The sequence below is a fragment of the Notothenia rossii genome (assembly GCF_949606895.1).
Source record: "Notothenia rossii genome assembly, chromosome: 11".
In the NCBI taxonomy this organism is placed as follows: Eukaryota; Metazoa; Chordata; class Actinopteri; order Perciformes; family Nototheniidae; genus Notothenia; species Notothenia rossii.
Genome location: NC_136910.1, coordinates 847,449 through 871,448, shown reverse-complemented (window position 1 = coordinate 871,448; position 24,000 = coordinate 847,449). Strand labels below are relative to the sequence as shown.

Sequence of the window (24,000 nt, the reverse complement as noted above, 5' to 3'; positions counted from 1 at the left end):
TTTAGAATTGTTGAATGTGTGTGTGTGGAAATCTCAGTTCTTTTGTAGGGCTGCGAGATTATGGCCAAAAGTATGCAGTAGATCTCGCGGTAAACAATTTGATCATAACCACGTTCTTTGATATTATGATCATAGCTCAGCTTTATGCACACACATACATCTAGCATGCTTTCAGAAAGGGCTCCGTGTTGCAGGACGGGCCGGGCGGTGTGCGACTCCTGATCGGAGACTCGTACATATCGTTTTTTGTAAACATGACAAATGTGCGAGGGTGATGACGTCAGGGCATCGTCCTCTGGGCCGGAGTTCATCGGTGAGAGACAGCAGCTGATCAGAGACGTGTTCAACATAAAGAAGACAGGAAGGCAGAGTGGACACACTGCGGGAAGAACTCCTTCAGATCACTGCAGCAGAAACATGACCATGAAGGTGAGGACCATTTCACATTTACTCTGTTTCAATTCAAAGTCCTGCATTCAGCGAAAAGACCTAAAGTACAGTTGTTGATGAACTTACTTTATAACCTTTTGCTTTTTAGAAGAGGATCATTGTGATATGTTTTTATATCTGAATCTTCTCAAATTCTGAGATTACAGTTTGAACTTTGACTTTTTGAAAAGAAGAATCACTTTTGGTCCGATGTGAAAAGATGTTTTACATGTGGCCCTGATCCTCTTCTGTATACTTGCTATATATTATATATATTGTGGTGATTGACATTATTCACCCACGGATCTATGGGTTGGGGTATTGTTCTGCACGGACATTTCAGTGAGCCGGACTTCCTGTTTCCGCCGGTCTTCGCTTCCCGGGCTTGAAGTGTTTACATGTGTTTGCAGATGCTTAATAAACGTCTAGCTTGTACCTTCGATACCCCGCCTCCGCCTCCCGTCTCTCGGCACCACATTGGTGACCCCGACGTGATGTCTTGTTGAAGGATCCGAGACTGAACCGAGCATGGCAAGTAACGCCGTTTTTTTCAAACTGCCGGAGTTTTGGGAGACATCTGCGGCTGCATGGTTCGCTCAGGCGGAGGCTCAGTTCGCCCTCCGCGGAGTGACTGACGACGCAGCACGCTATTTTCACGTCGTTTCGGCGCTGGGGAGCTCCACCGCGACCCGGACGGTGGGCTTTATTACATCTCCTCCTGCCCAGGATAAAGCGTTCAAGGCTTTCCTGCTAGAGACTTTCGAGCTGTCACGGTCGGAACGGGCCCGACGCCTGCTCGCTATTCATAGCTTGGGGAAGAACAAGCCTTCTGACCACATGGAGATGATGCTCAGCCTGCTGGGTACGGAAGAACCTCATGTTTTGTTCATAGAACTGTTTCTTCAGCACATGCCGCCGCATGTACAGACAGCGCTCACTAACACGGCTATCACTGAGCCCCGCGCTTTGGCCGAAGAAGCCGACCGGTTCTTCCTGGCAACACAGCGTATTACCCCGGAGGTGCTGGCCCCGACACGCAGCGGCACCTTCCCTGGTACAGGCATGCCAACTAGCAGAAGCTCTGGGGCTGACGTCAGCAACTCCGGCCCTGGCCTGTGTTATTACCATGCACGCTACGGGGCGAAAGCGAAGATGTGCCGGCCCCCCTGCACCTACAAGGTAACGGGAAACGGCCTGCGCTCGGTAGTGGCCGCGAGCGTGGGCACATCCAACCGGCTCCTGTTCATCAGGGACACCCTCTCTGGTCGCAGACTCCTTTGTGACGCAGGAGCCCAGTGGAACGTCCTGCCGGCTACCGTGGAGGGCGCCGCCGTCGGAGGCCACGGCCCACCTTTAACGTCCGCTAACGACAACCCTATCCGCACCTATGGCACAAAGACAGTGGACCTGTGCTTCGAGGGTCAGCGGTTTAAGTGGGATTTCGTCACGGCTGACATCTCCTTCGCCCTCCTCGGCGCAGACTTCCTGTGCGCTCACGGGCTGCTGGTGGACGTCAAGAACAGCCGCCTGGTGGACGCGCTGACGTTTGCCTCGTTCACGTGTACCCGCAACGAGGCCTCATTCAGCGGGCTCTCCAGCTCACTCTCACAGGGCGACAAGTTCATTTCATTTCATTTTTATTTGTCCCGCTCATGGTACGCAAAACCAAACACAATAACAAATACAGAGGAGTCATCACATCAAAGACATCAAAAACATGAAGGACCAGAGTACATAGACTTATTCACATTCTGCTTCATATAGTCCCAGCTTTCTTCATTTATAAAACTTCTTTAACTGAAAAATACAAATACAATTCTTTAGATCCTTTTGTTGAGAATTCCACAATTGTACACCAACAACCGAAATACACATTTGTTTAAGAGTAGTCCTTGCATATGGATGCTTAACATTTAATTTCCTTCTGTGATCTTCCTTGTCTGTTCCAAAAACAAAAACTGTTGTAAATATGCTGGTAACATTCTGCTTTTTGCCCTGAGCATTACTGATGTCTGCAGCTCAGCTATGTCTTTGAGTTTCAAGAGTCCTGACTTCAAAACCAGTCTGTTGGTGTGTTCTCTTGAGTCAGCTTTATGAATTATTCGTACTGCCCTTTTCTGTAATATTGACAATGGCTTTATGTTGCTCGTATACGTGTTGCCCCACACTTCTATACAATAAATGAAAAATGGCAAAATGAGTGAACAGTACAACATCCTCAATGAATTGTAATCTAGCAAATACTTTGCCTTGTTTAGAACAGATATATTCCTAGACACTTTGGTTTTAACATGTGCTATGTGTGATTTCCATGTCAGGTTTTCATCCAGCGTCACACCTAAGAATCGAAATTCAGAAACCCTTTCAATAAAAACTCCATCAATGGACAGTGAAATGTTTTCATCTTTTTTTCTATTAGCAAAAACCATAAACTTCGTTTTATTCAAATGTAGGGTTAACTTATTTTCATCAAACCATCTTTTAAGTTTGACCATTTCATGTCAGATACACTTTGCTAAAATGTTTAAATCATCTCCTGAACTAAATTAATTTGTGTCGTCTGCAAACAACACAAATTGCAATAATGTTGACGTTTCACATTGATGTACAAAATAAAAGGTTTAGGCCCTAAAACCGAGCCCTGCGGGACACCACATTCTATGTTCATACACTCCGATGTACTAACAGCAAATTCCACATATTGTTGTCTGTTATAACTTTTTAACCAATCTAGAACTACTCCTCTCACTCCGTATCTATGTCATTTAGAAATTAATAGGTAATGGTCTATGGTGTCAAATGCCTTTTTTAAGTCAATAAATACACCTATTTGTATTTCTTTCTTTCTATAGCTGTTGTCATTTCTTCTGTTATTTTTATTAAAGCTAAAGCTGTAGATCGATTTTTCCTAAATCCATACAGGTCAATAGTCGTTTTCACTATTTTCATGTCGATCCCATCACTATCTGTCGAAGTCTTATTTTTGCATTTGTCTACAATGGATTTAATTTCAATTTCGTTTATCTCTCCCAGAAACATTGACTGCAACACTTTACTTCCAATTCCGCCATCCTGTTTTTGCCCATGGTGTTGTTTTGGAATAGTCTTTGTTAGATTAGGTCCGACATTTACAAAAAAAGAGTTAAATTCGTGTACCACTTCATTCATGTTTTTTACAACCTTATTTTTGTCAGTAATGAAGTGACTGGGCAGGCCAGTGGATACAGATTTATTTCCAATAACATTATTTAAGATTTCCCATGTGCCCTTGATATCATGTTTCTTTTCTTTTAACATATTATTATAATATTCTCTTTTTGCTTGTCTCATGATAACTGTCAACTTATGTTTATATTCCTTGTTTTGCTTTTCAATTGCCTTTGTCCTAAATGTTATGAAGTCTTTATAAAGGTTATTTTTCTTCTTGCAAGCATTTTGTAAGCCCTTGGTTATCCAAGGCTTTTGATGATAAGTACCTTTATGTGCACGGAGTACAGCGGGACCATGTTTGTCCTACAGTGATATGTAGATTTTTAGGAAGGACTCATATGCAGCATTTACCTCTTCTACATAAACCCCTCTCCACTCTTCCTTTCAGAGGTCACTCCTAAATGTGTCTTTAGCTTCAGCAGTCCTTACCCTGACATATCTACTGCGAGTCTCTTCCTTCTTTTTCTTTAATTGCCAATCATATGCTACAAATACAGGTAAATGGTCGCTTATGTCATTTATGATCAGCCCACTCCTAGCACTGTTTTCCATGACCTTTGTAAAGATATTGTCGATCAATGTTGCACAGGTTGATGTTATTCTACTGGGCTTAGTGATCAGGGGATAAAGCCCCCTGCTGAACAATGCATCCAGGAAATCAGAAGTGGTTTTGTGTTTGGATACATTTAGAAGGTCGATGTTAAAATCCCCACAAATAATACATGTTTTATTGTCATTTAGGCCATCCGTTAATACTCCTAAACTATCTTTAAAAAGCTCTACATTTGATCCTGGTGCTCTATATGCACAAGTCACAACAACATTTCTCTTCCTTTCCATTTCAATTTCTATAGTTATGCATTCCATTAAATCATCAGTCACAATTGACATGTTTTCAACCAGTGTGCATTTTAGGACGCTGTCCACATAAAGAGCCACACCCCCTCCTCTCTTATTGGCTCTGTTGATATGGTGTAGCACATAACCCTCAATTTGGAAATCAGTGACTTCGTCTTTATTTAACCAAGTCTCCAATATGACAATTACTTTGAATTTACTTTGAAATGTATTTAGGTATTCAGTGATTTACACGAGTCACTTATATGATTAAACACATGATTCTCTGAATCGACATCATAATCCAAAGTGTACATGTTATACTCTGTGTTGTCAAATCTGGAAAAGATTCCGAGTGGCTGAGTCATTTGTGTTATTGTTTTCCATGTACGTCTGCAAGGAGTCAACTCCCTCCACACATACCTGTTCACTCCTTTGCTCTTTCATGCCGATCAAGCGAGTCAATTAATGTCTTTACGTCCGACATCAGCTCACATCCTGGGGTTCTCCGGTTCCTGGAGCGGTGAGTCTGCCATCCTGAAGCCTGAAGAGCAGACTCCAAGTCCGGTTCTCCTGCTGGACTCTCCATGTTGACCCCATACTCCAGTAGACCCCGTGCCGCATCTCGTGTTAAACACCCTGACTTTTCAGTTTTTCTCGAGTCATTTCAGTTCAGGAGCAGAATGCAGGATTTGATGTTTCTTTCCTGGAGCTGCTTCCTTACTTGTCTGTATATTGCGCGCTCCTTGAACACTTGGGTGGTGAAGTCCTCATCAAAGAAGATCCTGTAATCTTTCACCCTGATGTCCTTCTTGGCCCAGGCGGCTCGTAGCACCCTTTGCCTCACGTTGTAGTTTTGGAAGCGGACTATTATTGATCTGGGACGGTCGCTGTGCCCAGTGAGATGCCCCGTTGCCCGGTGCGCTCTCTCAATGGGAATTTCGCCGCTCACATCCAGTTTCTCGCGTATTAAGTTTTCCACAAAGTCCATCATGCTATTTCCCTCCCATCTTTCGGGCACTGAATAAATCCTCAGGTTGTTCCGTCGTTCCCGGCCTTCAAGTTCCTCACATTTATTTTCCAGTTGCTTTTGCATGCGTAAACTGTGAAGGAGTACTTTTGTCATACCGATTTCACGGTCTTCATTTTCTGCGATTCTTAATTCTGAGCATCCGCTCTTATTTTCCGCTCTCCGAAGCCTTCTCTCAAGTCCCTTATTTCCTCCTTCAATACTCCAAAATTCCCAGCAGTTTCCATTCGGTATTCTCTGATTTATTTTAATATTTCAGAGAGGCCTTCCCCTCCCTCCTCAGGTATATTTGCCTCAGGCGGATTCATTGTGCCGGCCTGTTTCTGTTTTTCTTTCTGGCTGAAACGTGCTGACATTTCCTGTTTCTTTACCTTCTGTAAGAAAAAAAGTATTTGCGCAGTCAACCCGCCCTTTTGTTACTCTCTCAGTTCCCGGATTCCTACAAAATAACTCAATTGTTAGCAGCGTGTTTTCACCTCCGCACCAGCTAGGCAGCCATCTTTCCAGTTCCAGCACCTTCTCAGTGAGTTTCCCGACTTGACGCAGCCCACCTTTTCCGCTGCCACTACCAAACACGGGGTAGAGCACCACATTGACACTGAAGGCCTCCCTGTCTACGCTAGGGCCCGGCGGCTCAACCCTGACATGCTGGCAGTCGCCAAGTCGGAGTTCCTCAACATGGAGCGTCTGGGCATCATCCGCCGCTCAGACAGCCCTTGGGCTTCGCCGCTTCACATGGTCCCTAAATCAGCCGGTGGCTGGCGACCGTGTGGTGACTACCGCCGCCTTAACGACGCCACTACGCCAGACCGCTACCCGGTCCCTCACATCCAGGACTTCTCTGCACACCTGGCGGGCAAGCTGGTTTTCTCCAAGGTGGATCTGGTGCGGGGCTACCACCAGGTGCCGGTGCACCCCTCGGACGTCCCCAAAACTGCGGTAATTACGCCGTTTGGGCTTTTCGAGTTCCTGCGTATGCCGTTTTGACTTAAGAACGCAGCTCAGTCCTTAAAGCGGCCGATGGATTCAGCGCTCAGAGACATGCCATTCATCTTCGTCTATTTAGACGACATCCTGGTCGCCAGCTCCTCCTCCGAAGAGCACCAGGCACATCTCCGGGTCCTTTTCGCGAGGCTCAACCAACACGGCCTGATTACCAACCCGGCGAAGTGTCAGTTCGGGTTGTGCTCCATCCATTTCCTCGGGCACCTAATCAGCAAGGATGGAGCCGCCCCCCTCCCGTCGAAAGTGGAGGCTGTGTTTGCCTTTCCGCGACCGCCTACAGCACGGGCGCTCCGAGAGTTCCTCGGGATGGTGACGTTTTATCACCGGTTCATCCGCCGGGCGGCCCACACCATGCGCCCGCTGTACGAGGCCCTCAAGGACAAGTCCCCCGGCCAGGCCATAGACTGGACGGCTGAAAGGGAGGTCTCTTTCAACACCACCAAAGCTGCCCTGAGCGAAGCCGCCATGTTGGCTCACCCGTCACACAGGGCCCCCATCGCTATCACCACCGACGCGTCTGACTACGCAGTGGGCGCGGTGCATGAACAATGGGTCGATGGCGCCTGGCAACCGCTCGCCTTTTTCAGCCGCCAGTTGACTCCCAGGGAGCGCAAGTACATCTCCGAGTACAGCACGGACATACGACACATCGCTGGCAAGGCTAACGTGGTCGCGGACTGCCTCTCCAGAGCGGTCATCGGAGCTGTGCAGCTGGGCCTCGATTACCTCCGCATGGGTGCTGACCAGGCCTCTGACCAGGGGATCCAGACCTCCCATGGCCCGCCCCCTGTGGGGATGCCCTCGCCCTCGTTGGCGCCCCTGTACCTGCCCTTGCCTGCGGCCCTGCCCTCCTCGGCCCCTGTGGTCCGTACGCGCCGGGGTCGGGTGGTACTTCCTCCAAGACACGGGGATTTTGACTATGGGTGAATACTAGGGGGGCTTGTGTGGTGATTGACATTATTCACCCGCGGATCTATGGGTTGGGGTATTGTTCTGCACGGACATTTCAGTGAGCCGGACTTCCTGTTTCCGCCGGTCTTCGCTTCCCGGGCTTGAAGTGTTTACATGTGTTTGCAGATGCTTAATAAAAGTATAGCTTGTACCTTCGATACCCCGCCTCCGACTCCCGTCTCTCTGCACTACAATATATTATAATCAGGGGCGGCGGGTACTGTAGGCTAGGGAAGGCTAAGCCTTCCCAAATATTTGTGTCTCTGCATCCTGGTAAAATAAAAATATAATGTATAATGTTTGTGTCTCTGACATTAGCGCTGCTCTGCGGCCACCTGTGCCCTGAAGCCAGTTCAACAGACCCTGGATATGTTTGAGTTATGCTAACTAACCCTAACAAACGAGATCTCGCTAAGCGGTCCTACGACGCTGGTTATCAAGTCGGTAAATCAAGCCAGGGTTTCTCTCTCCAGCTGAGAGCGCGTTCACGTGAAAGGGGCGGGGTTAGCAACATTTGACCAATCACAAACAGGGACAGCGCAGCGTCATACTTCCTGAATGAAAAGTTAACTATAATATTAGACATATGAAGAAGTTAAACTTTAAACATCCATGACTTAAACACTTGATCCAGGATCAAAGCCACATAGCTGCACCTGCAAGGTGAATACAGCTGGTAACAGAACAAGTGTTTGAATGCGTACATGAACAGGTTTATGATATCACTGCCCCGTCTAAGACACCATCTGACTTTCATTACATTTGACTCGAGTGTTTCCTCAACTTAATGTGTTGCTTCAAATAATCCTTCTGCATCCAGTATGTGACACTGTGAGTGTTGCACGGCCAGATACGGCTCAGCTGACTCAGATAAGGAGATGATACATTATGATGTGATATGAATGATAAAGTGCGACACGTCGGCGTCTTCTCTGCATACGGCAGTTTCCTTTGATATGTAATATAACTTGATAGATTTCAACTCTGCACACTGAGCTCTGATTGGTCAGCAGGCGGTGCTTTCACTGATTTGATCTCTTTTCTATAGACGCAGGAGCATGGATGTATAATAAGTACTGGATACAGCGTGGGAGGCGGGGCCTCATTCATTCGAGAGTTGCTCATTGGCGCATGATGATAAAATGGCCCAACTTTTGAGAGAGCGAAACGTCACAGATTACCCAGCATGCCTGAGAAGTACCTGTATGTGCGCTCATAGCGCATGCGCAACTTTAACCAGGCCCCCCAAAAGGCTCGTTCACATCAAGCACGTCAATTTGTACACGTGACAGCACTGCACGTTCATGATAACATGGTACTGGATTGTTATTATGATGGATTTGATATTAACGAGGCAGCAGTTAGCAGCTAGCGGCTAGCTAGTAATTATACTAATTTAGACATAAATCGTACTTTTTGATGTAACAGGATCTAGTGATATCCAAGCAACAGAGCTTAATTTAGCATGATACTTGTGTGGCTTGTACATGAAACCACTTGGTAATATATTAAGATATATATATATATGTATATATATACATATATGTATACATACATATATGTATACATATATGTATATATATGTATATATATACATATGTATGTATACATATATATACATACATATACATGTATATGTATGCATTTATATATATATATATACATACATATATAGGCCTATACATATATACATACATGTATATCTACATATATATATATATACTGTATATATATATATACATACAGTACAATAAGAAGCTACAGGGACGTTAATCTATGTCGGTAATATTAACTTTTTTTAATACAACATTTAATCATACAGCCCAGGTAGTATAATATTTTACAAATGATGAATTACATCAAACATGTGCAATATATCCATTATTACAGCTCCGTGGGCTCACTGGCAGTAAGGCGATATGGGTCCGTTGTTATTGTGCATCCATGGGTAAAGGTAAACTCACGTAGTGCTGAACACGTAACATGAACGTGCCGGGCGGCGCCGTCCCGTGGGTTAGATGCGCGTTCATAATGCAGAGGGATATGACTCTCAGAATAACGTTATTAGCACATTTTTACAACTTGAGGAACAAATGTTTTTAATAAGGGCTATACAAACGTTCATACTGGGTGGTTTATTTAGTTTTTTTTAAATTATCCAACGACTTACAGACCACTCTTTCCCCATGTAAGTCAACGGGAAAAAGTGTTTCCGGGCCTGGCAACCAAACGGAAGTGTAGTACCACCGTTTGGCGACTATGGATATTCTCATCAGAGTCCGGCGCAGTTCCTGGGGGCTTGCGCAGGAGGTGGGCAGCGTCAGGTAAAAAAAGTTATTTAGCCTTCCCAAACCTGAGCCTCACGCGCCGCCTATGATTATAATATTCTTCATATGGTGTGATCAAATATGAGGATAAACTCACATTTCTCTCAGGATTCAGTACAAAAAAAATCCGTAATCAGATTTTTCCGAGAGGTCAATATTTGATTTAGGATTTCTCAGATTAAAGTCAGAACAACATGTCCTCTGTCCAGCTGGTCTCAGTCGTCCTCGTCCTCCTGGCTCTGCTGTTGGACAGCGGCATGTCTCTCGTCCTCCCAACGGACTGCAGCGACATCTACAACCAGAGCAGCAGCAGCAGCCCCAGTGGAGTTTACACCATCTACCCCATCGGACCCACCTCTGCTGTCCAGGTGCATCCTCTGAGAGACTTCATGCAACACTATATCTCACTGATCAAATGGATATGTGTTAATGAGAGTGTGTGTGTGTGTGTGTGTGTGTGTGTGTGTGTGTGTGTGTGTGTGTGTGTGTGTGTGTGTGTGTGTGTGTGTGTGTGTGTGTGTGTGTGTGTGTGTGTGTGTGTGTGTGTGTGTGTGTGTGTGTGTGTGTGTGTGTGTGTGTGTGTGTGTGTGTGTGTGTGTGTGTGTGTGTGTGTGTGTGTGTGTGTGTGTGTAGGTTAACTGTGACATGGACTCACTGGACGGACGGTGGACGGTGAGTACCTGAACTCAAAAGCTAAATCTGGACCCCAGTTATCTGTGGAATGAAACAGAGATGGAATATACTGTAAGAGTCGGGAGGAGCTGATCATTTATTACAAATGACTCAGACCTACTAACTGACAGAAGTTATTGAGTCTATGTCAGTTTACTGCTTGGCTCAGATCCACCAACGTCAGCAAGATCTCACCTCTATTAACTCCTGAAGAACCAGGTTCAATGAACTGCTGTTTCAATTCAGACAACTCTCTAAATCTGTTTGAGCGATCCCGAAGGATTCTGATATCAGTAATGAGGTGTGGCCCTACCTAAGGGTGAGTGTGGCAGGGTGCATCGTACCTTTGAAGCAGGAGAGGAGAGCGCAGATGTCTTTAAGTTGTCCCAGTCCAAAAGGTGGGATCAGTTTATTTGAAGACAAATAGGTCCAAACTAATACAGGGTTTCTACCTTCTCTCTTTACAACATTATACTCATCATGCTGTGATCATGTTCTAATATGAAACCTTAATTCACAGTTTTACATTTATTACCATAAATTGTAACTTCAACTGCCCAGATCAGTTGTGATGTTTATAGAATTCAGAGGTCTTACCTCATAAAAGACCGGTGATAAAAAAAAACACATTCAAACAATCAATTCCAAACCTATGTTTTCCGACAGATGGCGGGAATAACTTTCAAAAACCCCATACCTATCTGCATGAATTCGGAGGGAGATTCCTCACAGCTGGGGGGCCTAATATTCACAAACACATCAGATATCTAATCATTCCACTCATTTCACAAAGAGATTCACTCAGCATTCAACCAAGAAATGTGAGAGATATTTACCAAGTCTGAGAGAACCTTACCGAGAGCTATTAACCCAGCTCTGAGGGACAGAGCTTACCGGGAGAGAGTATACCAGGGGAACCCCCCCCCCCCCCCCTCTCTCTCTCTTTGCTCCCTCTCTTCCAGTGTCTTTATGCTCAACAACAGGATACAGAAACCTAAAGAACCCTCCTCCATACCCATATTTGTGGAGACTGGGCATGGCCTCTGATGTACAGGACTGGACATGACCAGACATATTCTATTGGCTATGGCATAAGACACACCTTCCCATGTTTGTGTAAAAAGGACATGACCCCTACTCTGCAGGACTTGCAAAATATTATTCTCAGCTTTGACATAACCACCTTTTTGGGGCCTCAGTGTGTTTCTCCTTAAGTCAGGAGCCCCCCTCCCAGTGTACTGCTGTGAGAGGAGAGGGAAGAAACTGCCTCTCTTCTTATCAGTGACACCCATAAAGCATTACAGGCCTTTCACTCAACTTATCAAACCACTTTGTTTATACTGTAAATATAGAAAATCATAACATAGGAAACATTTTCATTGTGAGTCATACAAGAATATAATTGACTATATTTGATTATAACTAACTTTCGTTTGAATTATTCAACCTAATATGAAGATCTCAACAATACGTACAGTATCTTTGTGCATGATAAACAAAGTAAAGTATTTAGTCTAATCTATCAAATCTACAGTTTGATAAATCTATCCAGAGACTGTTGGGACACTTGAAGTGTGTTAGCTAAACCATGCTAGTCAGGTTAGCTCCTGGATGCATTCAGTGAATGGCAGAGAGAAATCAGAGGCTCCACCTTAGATCGACTGTTGGCTCCTGTTCCCAGTAGAGGCTGCAGGTTAAACTCTGTTATGCTCTTTTTCCATGGACTGGAAATGTCCATTATACTTGCTGAGAGATTTAGTATTTCCCCCAGGTGTTCCAGAGGAGGCTGGACGGCTCGGTGAACTTCTACCGGCCCTGGGATCACTACAAGACGGGCTTTGGTAACGCCGTCGGAGAATACTGGCTCGGTGAGAGATGAAGATGAACCGGAGGTCCTGACTTGATCAAACTCTGGGTTTCCTAGCGTTCATGGTTTCTGTTTGTCTGCAGGTCTTGAGACTCTCTCCCACCTGACTCTGAGGAAGAATCACGAGCTGCTAGTGGACATGGAGGACTTTGAAGGCAACAAAGCGTTCGCTCGGTACTCCTCGTTCTCCGTGGACCCCGAGGCCTCCGGGTTCACTTTGCATGTTTCTGGATTCACTGATGGAGGGGCAGGTGAGGAGCAGCAGGAAGTGCTTGATGTCTTTCTGATGTTCAGGAGACGCTCTCACACGTAGGACTGGCTTCAGACATCAGAGAGAGATAAGGGGGTAACGACAGCAGATCAGGAACTGTGGCTATATGCCCTTGACATTCTTCTGTATATCACACATCTGGAGGTATCCCTTCCTATATCTTTAACAATGAATGATCTGGGCTGTCCTTAGGCTAATGACTGATTCACAAAGAGAACATTACCCAAAGGGACCGTGCTGTAGTTCCTTTACAGCCTAATGTTGTTATATATATTCTGGAGATGCATTTCAACTTCAGAAATCATAAAGTGTTTTTAATATGTGGAGATTACTTTCTGCAATATTCCAAAATCACATGGAGGAATCCCATTGGACCAGGGGCATGCTGCCTTCAGGGACCAACACAGAGATACTTCATCCCTGTGTTAGTTGTATTATAATGTTCTGATTATACACTTGTTGTGTTTCTGCAGGAGACTCCCTGAGTAATCATAACGGACAGAAGTTCTCCACCTTCGACAAAGACCAGGACTCTGTGCCTTCTAACTGTGCCAGAACATACCTGGGGGGGTTCTGGTACAACGGTTGTCACCACACAAATCCCAACGGGGTTTATCTCTGGGGGGCTGATGGCACTATTTATGCTATAGGAGTGAACTGGTACCATTGGAAGGGTCACTACTACTCCCTGAAATCCATCAGCATGAAGGTCCGTCCTGTGCAGTAGTTCTGCAGGACAGCAACGTGTCCTCAGCTGATATCAATCACATGTAATCACTCATCACTTTAAGATGGAAACAGATCCACACAGTGGGATAACGTCTACGTTTTAAAGTCAAACTGAATCACTATGACAATAAATGAAAACAATTAAGCTGACGTGATGTCTTCCCTTTGTCTCCTGGGTCTTTCTGTCTCTGTGTCCTCAAACTTTCAACACATTTTTTCACAGAAATTCACTGTATTATTTACAGACCTCTCTTGTTTTTCTATATTAAGTGTAATTACCATAAAAATACAGTAAATTACTTTTATTAAAAATAAATAAAGGTTTTATTCTGTCAATTGGTTTAATGAGAAATGTTTAGAGGAAATTCCATTGTTTAATTGTCTTGAATGTTAAATGACATTGAATTCTATTTAAAACACATCAAATACACATCATTTCACTGCATGTAAAATTAAAGCCACTTTCTTTCTTTTTTGCAGTAAAACCTTAAATTTAATTTAACAAAATGTAAAAAAACAAAGAAAACTGTATTCTGTACTGTTGTAGAATAAAAATGAATCTTATTATAAAACATCTCTTAAATGTTAAATAAATGAATAAATCTTCACATATTTTTAATATATTGCAGAAATACCTAAACATAATTTAGTTTGAATAAAGTAGTTTTCATATAGTATACTTAAGCAATTGCTCACGACAGGCCCGTATATATGCTCGGTATATCTAAGGGGCGTGGACAGCCCCCCCTCTCTTCTTCACCAAGAGACATTGAGCCGAGCTGTTGTAGTCAGCCATCTAATAGATTTACTAAAGCATTCATTTCGTTCTCTCTTTACTTCTCTAATGCTTCATTTTTTATTTCTTATTGTTGTTATTGTAATGTTTTTTTAAATTCTTAAACACAAACTGAACCAGCTAACAGTAAAACAACAAGTACAAAACTAAACAACAATAAAATACAACAGTGCCTTCAGTCTTCCAGTGCTGATTTATCTGGTTTCACTTCCTTTATCCTGACGTCTGTGGAGTCTCTGTAATACACACAAACATAAACGCTAAAGTTTGACACCTTAATTTAAGCTCATGGAGAAATACATAAGAATTTGGATCAGAGTAATGTCCAATTCTTCAGAAGCAGACTTTGACTTTCTCAATTGATTGAGACTGCTCTAACAGCTGATGTAGTGAAGCTTTCGCAGTATGAGTTCACAGCTCAACTACGTCATCCCCATGCTACCCACTGTCTAAAGCTTTATGGTGTTCTCAGACGGATGGTACTGTGGTGTGATGCCTCGGTTAACACCTCTGCCAGAGGGCGGCAGCCAGAGAGGGACCCTGCTGACTACAAGGCCATCTGCATGATCCATGCCGAATTGCCCACTTCAAGGAGGATGGCCTCTCCCTTAAAGCTGATGTGAGTATAACTCGCATGTGCACATTAGGGCTGTACCCGAATATTCGACTATTCGAATATTCGTTCGTTGGCCAACTATTCGGGTTTTAATTTCATTATTCGGATATTCGTTTTTTGTTTTTTTCTAAATATATGCATATATATACATCAGTAAAGGCGAATTGCCATATTCTTATACTATATTTATACTTTGGAATTGCACTGTTAAAATGCGGAAATATATACAATCTCAGTCTGTGCTCCTGACATCGCGTTCACTCACAGTCACGAACGCAAACGGCTCGCTTCACCTCGCTTCACACACCTGAACACAAAATGCTGAAGACTTCAGCATTTTGTATTCTTTGTGGGACCATTTTAAATTGGAAAGAAAGAAGAATATGTGCCAAATATGCGATAAGAAACTGGCCTACCACGGTGGCACAACAACAACAATTTACTGTGACGTTTTTTTCAAATGATTGTAATTAGGGTATTTCACTGTAAGTTGACGGTAATTGTTTGGAAGCACAGCTGCCAGACTTTTTACAGTGTGTTCACAAACAGAAATGATCACAAATCAAATGAAGGCAGCAAGAGAGAGAACACAATCTACTTCAGATATTTCAAAAATTCATAGAAATTCAAGTCACCTATGTGCACAACATTCACCGTAGCTCATCTACATGTAGTCTCCTTTTAAGAACGGACATTTCAACCCTCTGTGTGCTTCCCATGCGGTCCAAGTCTCCAAATCTTAACACTGCCTACAATCAACATTTCAGAAATTCATAGAAATTCAACAAAATGACCTGTGATTGAAAACAGCTGTCGATGTATGGTCCTTATCAGGCTGTGTGGAGTTTTGAAAGGTTTTGACCATGTAGAGGCGAGTTATAGCATTGATTCCAAAAGTTGTTACTTCCTGGTCCCAGCAGGGGGCGCTATGTAGATGAGTGACTTTGGTCATGCAGCTGTCTTCAGGGCAAGACTATGATCAACCATGGGAGATCTGGTAATGTTCCGAGTCTACACGGTCGAGTGACAGCAACTTCCTGTTTCTTGGCGTGAGATATTTATTCAGCGCCACTCCACGGCAAGATCATATCGATATCGCCGAAAACTAATTGATACGTTTTGTTTCGCCAAGTCTTCCGATGGTACTGGCTGAAAATGGAGTCAATCTGATTAAAACTGTGAGTTGATGGTTTTTGCACAAAAGTTGAATATTCAAAAAAAGATGTCCGTCTTCCCGGAGTTTACGATATGCCTCGCGCTGACCTTTTTGTGCGTCCCATCATGATGTCTACCGAGTTTCAGACTTGTTGGTGAAAGCACAACCAAACGCTGCTTGTTAGGGGGCGCTATTGAGCCATTTTGTGTGCGCCAATTATGAAACCCCCCAATAGATATATATGTAGACCTGACCCGACAAGTGTCAAACATTCTCCGTCTTTAAGCATTATAAGGCCCTCAAAGAGGCAAATCATTTGGTAGAAGAAAAAGAAAACGAAAAATAATTGTATTACTTTTTTCAGAAGAACTAAAAATTCTGACTTTTTCTTAAAATCTAAAAATGTTAAATCTTACATACATTATATACTCTAAGACTAATATTTAAAAATAACTTCTGTTTTCACAGTTTGCGAGCGTGATGAATGGTGAAATTATACTTTTAAAAAAAAGAAAATATGTTATTTAATAACCTTGAATACACTCTAATGCAGTATAAACCATAAGGATGGACAGAACATTAGAAACACCTCTCAGTTCAATAGACTCCAATAAAACAGCAGTTTAAAGGAAAATGTTCCATGTTTGTTTTGTCAAAGTTCCAAGTACCTTTCAACACAAGTTGTGCAACAGAGTGCTTTAAAAACATGAGAAACATTGAGAGCATTATGAAATAGCGTAGAGGAAAACACATGGCATTTCACCTGAAACACCCCTTAGCCAAGGCCATCCAGTTCAAAGTGAACAAGGCTGCCTCTCTCCATGGACTCTTGTCCCCAAAATGTGCTGACGTGCAGGGTTAAGTTGGGATGTGATATGTGGGGTGGAGGTTCGGGGTGGGTAGCATCATTACACTTGAATTAGTTTCCATATAAAATGATTTATACACACACAAAACATTTGTACGTGCTTCGTATTGGTCGGGCGTTTTAGAATAGTTGAATGTGTGTGTGTGGAAATCTCAGTTCTTTTGTAGGGCTGCGAGATTATGGCCAAAAGTATGCAGTAGATCTCACGGTAAACAATTTGATCATAACCACGTTCTTTGATATTATGATCATAGCTCAGCTTTATGCACACACATACATCTAGCATGCTTTCAGAAAGGGCTCCGTGTTGCAGGACGGGCCGGGCGGTGTGCGACTCCTGATCGGAGACTCGTACATATCGTTTTTTGTAAACATGACAAATGTGCGAGGGTGATGACGTCAGGGCATCGTCCTCTGGGCCGGAGTTCATCGGTGAGAGACAGCAGCTGATCAGAGACGTGTTCAACATAAAGAAGACAGGAAGGCAGAGTGGACACACTGCGGGAAGAACTCCTTCAGATCACTGCAGCAGAAACATGACCATGAAGGTGAGGACCATTTCACATTTACTCTGTTTCAATTCAAAGTCCTGCATTCAGCTAAAAGACCAAAAGTACAGTTGTTGATGAACCTACTTTATAACCTTTTGTTTTTTAGAAGAGGATCATTGTGATATGTTTTTATATCTGAATCTTCTCAAATTCTGAGATTACAGTTTGAACTTTGACTTTTTGAAAAGAAGAATCACTTTTGGTCCGATGTGAAAAGATGTTTTACATGTGGCCCTGATCCTCTTCTGTATACTTGCTATATATTATATATATTGTGGTGATTGACATTATTCACCCACGGATCTATGGGTTGGGGTATTGTTCTGCACGGACATTTCAGTGAGCCGGACTTCCTGTTTCCGCCGGTCTTCGCTTCCCGGGCTTGAAGTGTTTACATGTGTTTGCAGATGCTTAATAAACGTCTAGCTTGTACCTTCGATACCCCGCCTCCGCCTCCCGTCTCTCGGCACCACATTGGTGACCCCGACGTGATGTCTTGTTGAAGGATCCGAGACTGAACCGAGCATAGCAAATAACGCCGTTTTTTTCAAACTGCCGGAGTTTTGGGAGACATCTGCGGCTGCATGGTTCGCTCAGGCGGAGGCTCAGTTCACCCTCCGCGGAGTGACTGACGACGCAGCACGCTATTTTCACGTCGTTTCGGCGCTGGGGAGCTCCACCGCGACCCGGACGGTGGGCTTTATTACATCTCCTCCTGCCCAGGATAAAGCGTTCAAGGCTTTCCTGCTAGAGACTTTCGAGCTGTCACGGTCGGAACGGGCCCGACGCCTGCTCGCTATTCATAGCTTGGGGAAGAACAAGCCTTCTGACCACATGGAGATGATGCTCAGCCTGCTGGGTACGGACCAACCTCATGTTTTGTTCATAGAACTGTTTCTTCAGCACATGCCGCCACATGTACAGACAGCGCTCGCTAACACGGCTATCACTGAGCCCCGCGCTTTGGCCGAAGAAGCCGACCGGTTCTTCCTGGCAACACAGCGTATTACCCCGGAGGTGCTGGCCCGACACGCAGCGGCACCTTCCCTGGTACAGGCATGCCACCTAGCAGAAGCTCCGGGGCTGACGTCAGCAACTCCGGCCCTGGCCTGTGTTATTACCATGCACGCTACGGGGCGAAGCGAAGATGTGCCGGCCCCCCTGCACCTACAAGGTAACGGGAAACGGCCTGCGCTCGGTAGTGGCCGCGAGCGTGGGCACATCCAACCGGCTCCTGTTCATCAGGGACACCCTCTCTGGTCGCAGACTCCTTTGTGACCCAGGAGCCCAGCGGAACGTCCTGCCGGCTACCGTGGAGGGCGCCGCCGTCGGAGGCCACGGCCCACCTTTAACGTCCGCTAACGACAACCCTATTCGCACCTTAGGCACAAAGACAGTGGACCTGTGCTTCGAGGGTCAGCGGTTTAAGTGGGATTTCGTCACGGCTGACATCTCCTTCGCCCTCCTCGGCGCAGACTTCCTGTGCGCTCACGGGCTGCTGGTGGACGTCAAGAACAGCCGCCTGGTGGACGCGCTGACGTTTGCCTCGTTCACGTGTACCCGCAACGAGGCCTCATTCAGCGGGCTCTCCAGCTCACTCTCACAGGGCGACAAGTTCATTTCATTTCATTTTTATTTGTCCCGCTCATGGTACGCAAAACCAAACACAATAACAAATACAGAGGAGTCATCACATCAAAGACATCAAAAACATGAAGGACCAGAGTACATAGACTTATTCACATTCTGCTTCATATAGTCCCATCTTTCTTCATTTATACAACTTCTTTAACTGAAAAATACAAATACAATTCTTTAGATCCTTTTGTTGAGAATTCCACAATTGTACACCAACCACCGAAATACACATTTGTTTAAGAGTAGTCCTTGCATAAGGATGCTTAACATTTAATTTTCTTCTGTGGTCTTCCTTGTCTGTTCCAAAAACAAAAACTGTTGTAAATATGCTGGTAACATTCTGCTTTTTGCCCTGAGCATTACTGATGTCTGCAGCTCAGCTATGTCTTTGAGTTTCAAGAGTCCTGACTTCAAAACCAGTCTGTTGGTGTGTTCTCTTGAGTCAGCTTTATGAATTATTCGTACTGCCCTTTTCTGTAATATTGACAATGGCTTTATGTTGCTCGTATACGTGTTGCCCCACACTTCTATACAAGAAATGAAAAATGGCAAAATGAGTGAACAGTACAACATCCTCAATGCCTTGTAATCTAGCAAATACTTTGCCTTGTTTAGAACAGATATATTCCTAGACACTTTGGTTTTAACATGTGCTATGTGTGATTTCCATGTCAGGTTTTCATCCAGCGTCACACCTAAGAATCGAAATTCAGAAACCCTTTCAATAAAAACTCCATCAATGGACAGTGAAATGTTTTCATCTTTTTTTCTATTGGCAAAAACCATAAACTTCGTTTTATTCAAATGTAGGGTTAACTTATTTTCATCAAACCATCTTTTAAGTTTGACCATTTCATGTCAGATACACTTTGCTAAAATGTTTAAATCATCTCCTGAACTAAATTAATTTGTGTCGTCTGCAAACAACACAAATTGCAATAATGTTGACGTTTCACATTGATGTACAAAATAAAAGGTTTAGGCCCTAAAACCGAGCCCTGCGGGACACCACATTCTATGTTCATACACTCCGATATACTAACAGCAAATTCCACATATTGTTGTCTGTTATAACTTTTTAACCAATCTAGAACTACTCCTCTCACTCCGTATCTATGTCATTTAGAAATTAATAGGTAATGGTCTATGGTGTCAAATGCCTTTTTTAAGTCAATAAATACACCTATTTGTATTTCTTTCTTTCTATAGCTGTTGTCATTTCTTCTGTTATTTTCATTAAAGCTAAAGCTGTAGATCGATTTTTCCTAAATCCATACAGGTCAATAGTCGTTTTCACTATTTTCATGTCGATCCCATCACTATCTGTCGAAGTCTTATTTTTGCATTTGTCTACAATGGATTTAATTTCAATTTCGTTTATCTCTCCCAGAAACATTGACTGCAACACTTTACTTCCAATTCCGCCATCCTCTTTTTGCCCATGGTGTTGTTTTGGAATAGTCTTTGTTAGATTAGGTCCGACATTTACAAAAAAAGAGTTAAATTCGTGTACCACTTCATTCATGTTTTTTACAACCTTATTTGTGTCAGTAATGAAGTGACTGGGCAGGCCAGTGGATACAGATTTATTTCCAATAACATTATTTAAGATTTCCCATGTGCCCTTGATATCATGTTTCTTTTCTTTTAACATATTATTATAATATTCTCTTTTTGCTTGTCTCATGATAACTGTCAACTTATGTTTATATTCCTTGTTTTGCTTTTCAATTGCCTTTGTCCTAAATGTTATGAAGTCTTTATAAAGGTTATTTTTCTTCTTGCAAGCATTTTGTAAGCCCTTGGTTATCCAAGGCTTTTGATGATAAGTACCTTTATGTGCACGGAGTACAGCGGGACCATGTTTGTCCTACAGTGATATGTAGATTTTTAGGAAGGACTCATATGCAGCATTTACCTCTTCTACATAAACCCCTCTCCACTCTTCCTTTCAGAGGTCACTCCTAAATGTGTCTTTAGCTTCAGCAGTCCTTACCCTGACATATCTACTGCGAGTCTCTTCCTTCTTTTTCTTTAATTGCCAATCATATGCTACAAATACAGGTAAATGGTCGCTTATGTCATTTATGATCAGCCCACTCTTAGCACTGTTTTCCATGACCTTTGTAAAGATATTGTCGATCAATGTTGCACAGGTTGATGTTATTCTACTGGGCTTAGTGATCAGGGGATAAAGCCCCCTGCTGAACAATGCATCCAGGAAATCAGAAGTGGTTTTGTGTTTGGATACATTTAGAAGGTCGATGTTAAAATCCCCACAAATAATACATGTTTTATTTTCATTTAGGCCATCCGTTAATACTCCTAAACTATCTTTAAAAAGCTCTACATTTGATCCTGGTGCTCTATATGCACAAGTCACAACAACATTTCTCTTCCTTTCCATTTCAATTTCTATAGTTATGCATTCCATTAAATCATCAGTCACAATTGACATGTTTTCAACCAGTGTGCATTTTAGGACGCTGTCCACATAAAGAGCCACACCCCCTCCTCTCTCATTGGCTCTGTTGATATGGTGTAGCACGTAACCCTCAATTTGGAAATCAGTGACTTCGTCTTTATTTAACCAAGTCTCCAATATGACAATTACTTTGAATTTACTTTGAAATGTATTTAGGTATTCAGTGATTTACACGAGTCACTTATATGATTAAACACAGGATTCTCTGAATCGACATCATAATCCAAAGTGTACATGTTATACTCTGTGTTGTCAAATCTGGAAAAGATTCCGAGTGGCTGAGTCATTTGTGTTATTGTTTTCCATGTACGTCTGCAAGGAGTCAACTCCCTCCACACATACCTGTTCACTCCTTTGCTCTTTCATGCCGATCAAGCGAGTCAATTAATGTCTTTACGTCCGACATCAGCTCACATCCTGGGGTTCTCCGGTTCCTGGAGCGGTGAGTCTGCCATCCTGAAGCCTGAAGAGCAGACTCCAAGTCCGGTTCTCCTGCTGGACTCTCCATGTTGACCCCATACTCCAGTAGACCCCGTGCCGCATCTCGTGTTAAACACCCTGACTTTTCAGTTTTTCTCGAGTCATTTCAGTTTAAGAGCAGAATGCAGGATTTGATGTTTCTTTCCTGGAGCTGCTTCCTTACTTGTCTGTATTTTGCGCGCTCCTTGAACACTTGGGTGGTGAAGTCCTCATCAAAGAAGATCCTGTAATCTTTCACCCTGATGTCCTTCTTGGCCCAGGCGGCTCGTAGCACCCTTTGCCTCACGTTGTAGTTTTGGAAGCGGACTATTATTGATCTGGGACGGTCGCTGTGCCCAGTGAGATGCCCCGTTGCCCGGTGCGCTCTCTCAATGGGAATTTCGCCGCTCACATCCAGTTTCTCGCGTATTAAGTTTTCCACAAAGTCCATCATGCTATTTCCCTCCCATCTTTCGGGCACTGAATAAATCCTCAGGTTGTTCCGTCGTTCCCGGCCTTCAAGTTCCTCACATTTATTTTCCAGTTGCTTTTGCATGCGTAAACTGTGAAGGAGTACTTTTGTCATACCGATTTCACGGTCTTCATTTTCTGCGATTCTTAATTCTGAGCATCCGCTCTTATTTTCCGCTCTCCGAAGCCTTCTCTCAAGTCCCTTATTTCCTCCTTCAATACTCCAAAATTCCCTGCAGTTTCCATTCGGTATTCTCTGATTTATTTTAATATTTCAGAGAGGCCTTCCCCTCCCTCCTCAGGTATATTTGCCTCAGGCGGATTCATTGTGCCGGCCTGTTTCTGTTTTTCTTTCTGGCTGAAACGTGCTGACATTTCCTGTTTCTTTACCTTCTGTAAGAAAAAAAGTATTTGCGCAGTCAACCCGCCCTACTCTCTCAGTTCCCGGATTCCTACAAAATAACTCAATTGTTAGCAGCGTGTTTTCACCTCCGCACCAGCTAGGCAGCCATCTTTCCAGTTCCAGCACCTTCTCAGTGAGTTTCCCGACTTGACGCAGCCCACCTTTTCCGCTGCCACTACCAAACACGGGGTAGAGCACCACATTGACACTGAAGGCCTCCCTGTCTACGCTAGGGCCCGGCGGCTCAACCCTGACATGCTGGCAGTCGCCAAGTCGGAGTTCCTCAACATGGAGCGTCTGGGCATCATCCGCCGCTCAGACAGCCCTTGGGCTTCGCCGCTTCACATGGTCCCTAAATCAGCCGGTGGCTGGCGACCGTGTGGTGACTACCGCCGCCTTAACGACGCCACTACGCCAGACCGCTACCCGGTCCCTCACATCCAGGACTTCTCTGCACACCTGGCGGGCAAGCTGGTTTTCTCCAAGGTGGATCTGGTGCGGGGCTACCACCAGGTGCCGGTGCACCCCTCGGACGTCCCCAAAACTGCGGTAATTACGCCGTTTGGGCTTTTCGAGTTCCTGCGTATGCCGTTTTGACTTAAGAACGCAGCTCAGTCCTTAAAGCGGCCGATGGATTCAGCGCTCAGAGACATGCCATTCATCTTCGTCTATTTAGACGACATCCTGGTCGCCAGCTCCTCCTCCGAAGAGCACCAGGCACATCTCCGGGTCCTTTTCGCGAGGCTCAACCAACACGGCCTGATTACCAACCCGGCGAAGTGTCAGTTCGGGTTGTGCTCCATCCATTTCCTCGGGCACCTAATCAGCAAGGATGGAGCCGCCCCCCTCCCGTCGAAAGTGGAGGCTGTGTTTGCCTTTCCGCGACCGCCTACAGCACGGGCGCTCCGAGAGTTCCTCGGGATGGTGACGTTTTATCACCGGTTCATCCGCCGGGCGGCCCACACCATGCGCCCGCTGTACGAGGCCCTCAAGGACAAGTCCCCCGGCCAGGCCATAGACTGGACGGCTGAAAGGGAGGTCTCTTTCAACACCACCAAAGCTGCCCTGAGCGAAGCCGCCATGTTGGCTCACCCGTCACACAGGGCCCCCATCGCTATCACCACCGACGCGTCTGACTACGCAGTGGGCGCGGTGCATGAACAATGGGTCGATGGCGCCTGGCAACCGCTCGCCTTTTTCAGCCGCCAGTTGACTCCCAGGGAGCGCAA

General features: G+C 44.4%; 2 protein-coding genes across 2 annotated transcripts in view; both read left to right on the top strand.

The window, feature by feature from the left end:
* The first annotated feature begins 246 nt into the window (after positions 1-246).
* Positions 247-13,478, top strand: LOC307023632 (microfibril-associated glycoprotein 4-like). Its single transcript, XM_079657009.1, has 6 exons — positions 247-429; positions 9,999-10,157; positions 10,423-10,461; positions 12,233-12,329; positions 12,412-12,579; positions 13,073-13,478. The coding sequence occupies exons 1-6, from the start codon at positions 262-264 to the stop codon at positions 13,324-13,326; spliced, it is 885 nt and encodes a 294-aa protein (XP_079513135.1). The 5' UTR covers positions 247-261; the 3' UTR covers positions 13,327-13,478.
* Positions 13,479-17,080: 3,602 nt separating this feature from the next.
* LOC307024697 (microfibril-associated glycoprotein 4-like) overlaps positions 17,081-24,000 on the top strand; it is a 13,358-nt gene continuing 6,438 nt past the window's right edge. Inside the window, exon 1 of the mRNA XM_079659043.1 lies at positions 17,081-17,312. Within this exon, the coding sequence (XP_079515169.1) occupies positions 17,145-17,312 (168 nt within the window). The 5' untranslated portion in view covers positions 17,081-17,144. The remainder of the gene's footprint in view (positions 17,313-24,000) is intronic.

Excerpts from the sequence above, each read along its gene's own strand:
- LOC307023632 (XM_079657009.1), top strand. The coding sequence starts at position 262 with ATGTGCGAGGGTGATGACGTCAGGGCATCGTCCTCTGGGCCGGAGTTC. Across the intron at positions 430-9,998 it reads GCAGAAACATGACCATGAAG|CTGGTCTCAGTCGTCCTCGT; the intron begins GTGAGGACCATT and ends TCCTCTGTCCAG. Across the intron at positions 10,158-10,422 it reads GACCCACCTCTGCTGTCCAG|GTTAACTGTGACATGGACTC; the intron begins GTGCATCCTCTG and ends GTGTGTGTGTAG.